Source organism: Cucurbita moschata, unplaced genomic scaffold, assembly GCF_002738365.1.
Source record: "Cucurbita moschata cultivar Rifu unplaced genomic scaffold, Cmos_1.0 Cmo_Scf00007, whole genome shotgun sequence".
NCBI lineage: Eukaryota > Viridiplantae > Streptophyta > Magnoliopsida > Cucurbitales > Cucurbitaceae > Cucurbita > Cucurbita moschata.
In genome coordinates, this window is record NW_019268523.1 from 3393734 (window position 1) to 3400916 (window position 7183).

Genomic DNA, 7183 nt, shown 5'->3' on the forward strand with positions numbered 1-7183 from the left:
AAAGATTGGGAAAAAAAAAAAAAAAAAAAAAAAAGACATTTTGGCCCACAAAGGTTGATTTCTTTTAGATAGCCATGTTGCGAACATTTAACTTCAACTCCTCTGCTTTCATGTCAAAAGAAAGGATGAGATTTTTCTTCCACTGGAAACTTCTTCGTTTCTGGCTTTTTTCTTAAGCTCCCCCAACTAATAATATGTCTACATAGTTTAGGGTACTCAAATAGTCCAAAGCAAGCTCAAAAGCTTTACCAAAAGTTGGTATAAAGCCAAATGGCTTGTCGTGTGCCAAAATGATTAGACAGCATTTTGACTCGCGGTTAGAATAAATCTTGATTCAAGTTTACATTTTTAAATCTACTTTTCGTGGTACAAAAGAATAGATTATTGAGACTTAGCTTTGAATAATATATATTGAATATATGGATTTGTTATTGAATCATTATATGGTACAAAAAGTAGATTATGTGAGTTTGAATTTATGTAGTGTGTGGGATTTATAAATTCTGATTTGAAATAATTATATTCATATATGAGAAACCCACTCGCTCAGACTCTCCTCCACTTAAACTTGGTTGCTTCTTTGCCACAAGGTCATCTCCCTTGGTTGGCGCTTGTCTTGTCTTGACCTCTGGCTTCTTTGCTTGCAACCATTGACACTATTCTTTTTGTGAATGACTCTTTGAAAGGCACCGACTTGGTCACCTTCTATTTCATCTAGCTTGCCCATATCAAATTCCCAAGCTTTTGGCAAATGAGCTTGGTAATCATAATTTTTTCTTATAATCAAACTTGCATTTAAACCTTACCTTTCCCAAATGATGTGTTTGTCATTGTGCTAGAACCACAAAAATTTAACATTTTACGTGTTAACTATGGTAAGTTTGCTTTAGTTTTCTTTAAAAACTTTATCTATTCACTTATATATCATAAAATTTCTTATTTTCTAATGAGGTAGAACTTTGGTTAAATTTTCAAACGTCATCTTGAACAAAACTACGGAGACTCTCACGTAGTCATTTGTACCTTTTGCTTGACTCCCTTCCTAAAGTGTTGTTATTATAGTTAAGTTTGAGACATGACTTGTATGTCATTTGTTAAGGACAATGAAACTTCAATATTCTTAGATGGATACAATGATGCCTATCAATCTTAGGAACTCTTAAAAAATCTTAAACTAATGTAATTGTTTTTTTTTTATAGATCTCTTCCTTTTCCCAAATTTTAGTTGTGATTCCCAACATACTGGTCATATAAATAAGTTTATATGCAGTTACTTCTAAATTCCCATCAACCAAACATAAATTACATCAATTTAGGTTTTCGTAACTGGTTGCTTTAGTTGTAATCCAGACACAAGTTGTACAATCTTCTAACCATTATCAAGATCATGGTTGAAGGCACCTGCACCAAACTCCAAAGTAGCTGATTGAAGCAGACTAAAAGCTCTTGAATCTCGATTATAAAAAGTGTAGGAAAAACTTGTGGGTGGCTCACTAGTTGTTGCAAGGCTGTGCTGATCCACTCAACTGGGCGTTGGAGGCATTCCGAGAAGCGCATTCGTGGGATGAAAGCGAGAAAAAAGAGGGTAATACGATAAAAAATAATTATGGGAACATATGAATGAGGAAAGGAGGATGCTAATGTGGGCTGGCTATTAAAAAAAAGTAGAGATATCTGCCCATTAAAAGGCTTGAAAAAGCAAAAGGAAAGAGAGAAAGTAATGGCCACATCCACATGGGAAGTGTGAGCGAGAGAGAGAGAGAGAGGCGCTGTTTCTAAGTAAGGTTGGGCAGGTAAGTGTCATCATCAGTAACCATGATGGGAATAGGTATCTTATAGTGTTATTGTATGGTTCAGTTTGGTGGACCGTTTGATTTCTTTCTTCCAAGCTCCAGTCCATTCCCTACTACTCTTTGGAGATCTAGTTTCAAGGATCAAACCATTTTTGCGCTGAAAACAGAGATGTTTAAAGAAAAAGGTTGACGGGTCCAAATATGTGTTTATTGAAGTCTCAATAATAGTCACATGCATCGTCTGTTATCTGAATCTGCCCTTGAAAGCTGAGTTTGTCCTCCATTGGTTATGATTCTACTGAGATAGAATCAAATCATACTGAACAATCTCTAGGGTGGTGAATCTCTGTACTTGGACGCACAGGTTCGAACCTTTTCTCTTCTGTTGGTTAATGATTATTACGAGTTGATTATTATTGCTAAGCTCATGAGTCCAAAACTAATTGGACCCATTAGGCCCGCACGTCCCCAAGGGAGAAAGGGTGGCCTTGGAAGAGAGCCCACAAAGGTAGAGTCAAGAAGCTCGATTGACTATACCCAAAAGGAAATTAGATCCCAAGCAAGCCTATAGGTCGAGCTGAGGCTACAGGTAACTCTCCCGTTGCCCCTTGGTAGAGTCATTAGTATCGTGGAAGGAACAGAATAAATATGACAATTCATTCCCCTATTTAAGGTAAGTAACAGAGTGTGTTGAGCAATGTAGGTGCGAAATCTCTCTTTTGCAGGGCTACTCGAACCACTCGGACTAGAACACCCATTTGACCTCTGGGATTATTCTTGTTCATCCCAATCAAATCTTGGCATTTAACAGTTTACTTCAAATTTATACTATATGTTCAAAGTTTTTTCTCCCTATTAAGTTTGGTCTTTTCATATATATACACATATATACATACCTCTATCAGAAAGAGAAAAGAAACAAAGCCTGCTATTAGGGTCCTGGCGCTGCCCATTAGGGCCCCAAGTTCTAGTGAAATGGGGTGGATAGTGAAGGATAGTTCTGAATTGGAACAAAGGTAGTAAAGCTTAGCTCTGAAGTGGACCAAAAACATTAAGAAAAGGCCCAAAGGGTTCTTCCAAGATTGAGACCCATAAATGTTCCTGACAATATGGTTTCAAAATGTCTAGCCATTCTTATAAGCTAGTTTGAATTTTGTTTCCTCCTTTATTTGTACTAGAATGTAATATTTGTGGAAGCTTAGCTAACGAAATTCAAAGGAATTTTTTCCTGGCAGGTAAGGTCAAAATGAAGATTAGATTGTGGAAAATTGGTTAGAACTTCGAAGGTTCAGCCTCTTTTTATCTTTCAAAGATGAATTTAATGCTCTCCAAGGCATTACCATGAGGACGTTGACTGCTTCATGCTCTAACACCATAAAGCATCCACCCCTCGTTGTCTAGAGAAGAGCATAATTCATTTTAATTGAAATCAGATAATAAAATAATGATTTCTATGCCGTAAAAGACTAAAAGAAATATATTAGATGGGATGAAAGAGATTAAACTTTTATAGAAAAGTTTACATTAAACTAATCATGGAGACTAAAGAGAAATTGTTGAAAGTAGAGACGAAAGTGACATTATAGAAACATAAATTATTCTCATTTCCTGCCCAAAACCCAATGCTTCTTAACTGAAGAAAAAAAACATGATCGTCCAGAAGCATTGAACAAGGAACCAGTCAAAAAAGGAACACACAAGGGGAAAATGGTTTGCACATGACAGACTTATTCTTGAAACTCGTAGATTACTAAGAGAGAAAGTTGCAATTCCATTCGGTTAACGCTTAGGAGAATGGTAAGTTTGTTAGTGGATTATACAGATTACAGTAGTCTAGTCTGAAGGGTTATTATTAATTAGATTAATACAACTTACTTCCAAGGGGTCAGGCTTCAGCTCTCTCTAACTTAAGCAGCAACTAAGCGAGGAGCCAGAAATTCTTCTGCCATCTGGTGTTGATTACATACCCACCCATGTCTCTGCTTTGCTTCCTAACTCCTATAGTCAAGCACTCTGCGTTGTTTATGCACTGTTCCACCAAATCGCCCGCCCCACCACTCCCACAGAAGCTGCACTCAGTTCGTCAATCACATTTTAAGTTCAAAAACAAGTTGGAAAGTCCATTAATACGAGTGGGAAATTGACTGTTAGGTTAGATTCGACCCACCAGCTGAAAAAGGATGATGGCCTTCTCTGTCCCAGAACCAGCACCGACACCTCCAGCTTCTTTACCTGGTTCATCACTGTGGCCAGCTTCGGTCCTTCTAACACCAGCACCTCCACCTCTACCTGAAGATTTCATATAGAACCTTATATTACACAAGTGGAAAACACATTATGCAGCTTATACTAGGATTGTGGGGAGGGAGTACAACATTGGTTAATTTAGAGACATATCTCCATTGGTACGATGCTTTTTAGGAAAGCCCAAGAGAGCTTATGTTCAAAGTGTACAATATCATATTATTGTGGAGATCCGTGATTCCTAACATGATATCAAGGCCATGTTCTTAACTTAGACATGTCAATAGAATCCTTAAATATCGAACAAATAAGTTGTGAGCTTTCAAGATGTAGTCAGATGTCGAACAACGGGTGTGCTTTGTTCGGGGACTCCAGAAAAAGAGTCGATCCTCGATTAAGAGAAGGCTGTTCGAAGACTTCATAGGCTTCAAGGAAGGCTCCATAATGTATTTTGTTCGAGGGGAGGATTGTTAAGAGGGAGTCCAAAATTGGCTAATTAAAAGGAATAATCATGAGTTTATAAGTAAAAATACATCTCCATTGGTACAAAGATTTTTGGAGAAACCGAGAGAAAAGTTAGGAGAGCTTATCCTGCCGAAAATCTGTCCGTGATCCCTAACATACACTCCAATTCCTTGGTTAAATTGGAAGTGGGATCTGTGTCAGACAGAGTGTAATAAGACATGCTTCCTCCCATTGCATAACTTTCAATCAGAAATCAAACCAAAAGCTTAGTAATCTTGACAAGATCTGAGAAGAAAAGAAGGGGGAGAATTGAATTCCGTTCTAACCTCAGGTCTAGAAGCCTTGCAGATAGAACCAAGAGAGGTAGCACAAAAAGAGGAAGAAGAAGAAGAAGAATCTGCAAAAGACGAAGTAGAATCGGTGATAACATGAAGAAGAGTGAGAACATCGCCCTTGTTAGCCACATGAGTGAGCGCCCACATAGTTGCATGATTGGATTGCGAAGTCTGATCCACCACCACCATCACCCTCTTCTTTCTCGACATCCCACCATTGTCGATCCCATACATATTGTTAACACCACCCTCCATCTTCTGACTCCAACGCCACCCCTCACTGACACTCTCTTCACCTACGCTTCTTCTAAACTCCCCACCCCACCTCCTCGAAGCCGACCGAGACCCCTCCCTTCTACTTATCTGCCTCAGAAACGATTCCGTACTAAGCATTTTCTCGAACACCTCGTCTGCAACAAAACCAGACAGAAATCAGTAAGCTTAAATCTAGTAAATGGGTCATTAACATACGAAAATGGCAGAGATGAGGAGAAAGACAATACGAAATTGATGGATGGGACTGGGGCTTATGATTTCAATTACTGGTTAAGTTAAGGGGAGCGTGTGTGGAAAAGGAATGCCATAATTTGTATGTGTCTATAAAACAGAGGTTAAGAAGCGTCACGGGAAGAGATGAAAGGGAAACACAATCACTACTGTCTGCGTGTGATAATGAAAGGTAAAGGGATTCCCTCGCTTTCTCTGTTTTGGAAATATTTTATTTCTCTTTTGAACATTTGTTTTGGATCCTTTCTCCAGAATCTGCAATCTGAAGTGGGTAAAGTACGGTCAGATCAATATCAATATTATTTCTGACAACACTCCTCTAAATTGGATTTATGATGCTATTCTCTGCCCACTACCTTAGCTTAGCTTCTTTATAGTGTTTTTTTTTTAATTTCGAAAATTAAAACTTGATATTTCACTATTTTCTTTTCTGCACTAAATAATTTCGAATTACTCATAGTAAAAATAAAATAATATTACATGTCAAGCTATAATTAATAATTAGAGATGTCCACAGGTAAAGGGACCCCTATCCTCATCTTATTTTTACAGGGATAAGTCAAATATTCTAAGAAATGGGTGGAGATTCGAGGGGAAAGTATAGTTTCAATCGAAATTGTCTTCTTTAGGCTTCCATTTATGAATTTTCCCTCAAGGTTTCAAAATGCATCTGTTAGAGAGAGATTTCCACACTTTAATATTTCGTTCTCCTCTCCAACCGACATGAGATCTCACTATAGATGGAACTCTACAGTTCTTCTCTCCAACCGACATGAGATCTCACTATAGATGGAACTCTACAGGTTAAATAGACATTTCTACGTTTGATTCAAACGTATCAAGTCATCTGTTTTAAAAAAACCAAACATTGTTTTGGTGTATTGAGTTGCACGCATTTTTATACTTCTACTTTGCCCATATAGTAAAAAACACTAAAAAAAATAATTTAAGAAATGAAATAATGAAAGTTTTCTACTCAAAAGACTATAGTTACACGACTGTGACCATGTTTAAGTGTATAAAAATTAGATGCATATGAATATTAATGTAGTAATTTCCTTAAAGGATAGGAAATCCGGGCTTGAGTAATAATATTCATAAATTAGTAATTATGTTTAATTTTAAAAATATTGTAGCCATGCAAATTTAATTGGTTGTTGTTTTGCCATGAAATTTTACTACTTTAACTAATTAATAGGAAACAACGTCAATATCAAAGATGTCTTTTACAGTATACCATAATAATAATAAATAAATAAAATAAACATTTTTTCTTTTGGTGACTGAAATATCAATATTATTCTCTCTTTTGGAAAAAAATTGGGCATAATAATTTAATATTGCTTGTTTTACGGATAGGATCTGATAATTGTTATTAATTAATGTAAATAATTTAATTAGTTTCAGATTCTAACGTTATTATTTATTATATGCAAAATGGACAAGATTTGACACGTGGTTGTGTGGGCCTGCGAAATCATTTTGGAGGATAAAATGGTATTTTCAATAGAAAATAGATTAAATTATTGGACAGAGTTATTGAATTAAGGATCTGGAGGGACACGGTGGCTTATTACATTATATACAATACAATCAAATCTAACCTAAATTAATTTCTAAGATTTTAAAATATTGTATCTTTTTTTTTTTTTTTCAAATTATAATTACAATAAAAGTTTTATTTTTCATTAATTTAAATTACAAATTTAATTTATAAACTTTCCATTTGAATTTATAAAATTATTCAACATGATTCTTAACTTTTGTTTTAAATTTGTTTTTATATCTAACATTATCCTAAAATTTAAAAAAGTAAAAGAAATATAATATTGTTTAAAA

The 7183-nt window shown here is 35.7% G+C and overlaps 1 protein-coding gene across 1 annotated transcript; it reads right to left on the bottom strand.

Moving 5' to 3' along the window:
• Positions 1-3520: 3520 nt before the first annotated feature.
• Positions 3521-5466, bottom strand: LOC111444869. Its single transcript, XM_023082962.1, has 4 exons — positions 5341-5466; positions 4829-5247; positions 3961-4082; positions 3521-3862 (listed from the first exon to the last, which is right to left on the bottom strand). Exons 2-4 carry the CDS (start codon positions 5228-5230, stop codon positions 3712-3714), a joined length of 675 nt encoding a protein of 224 aa, XP_022938730.1. The 5' UTR covers positions 5231-5247; positions 5341-5466; the 3' UTR covers positions 3521-3711.
• Positions 5467-7183: the final 1717 nt, after the last annotated feature.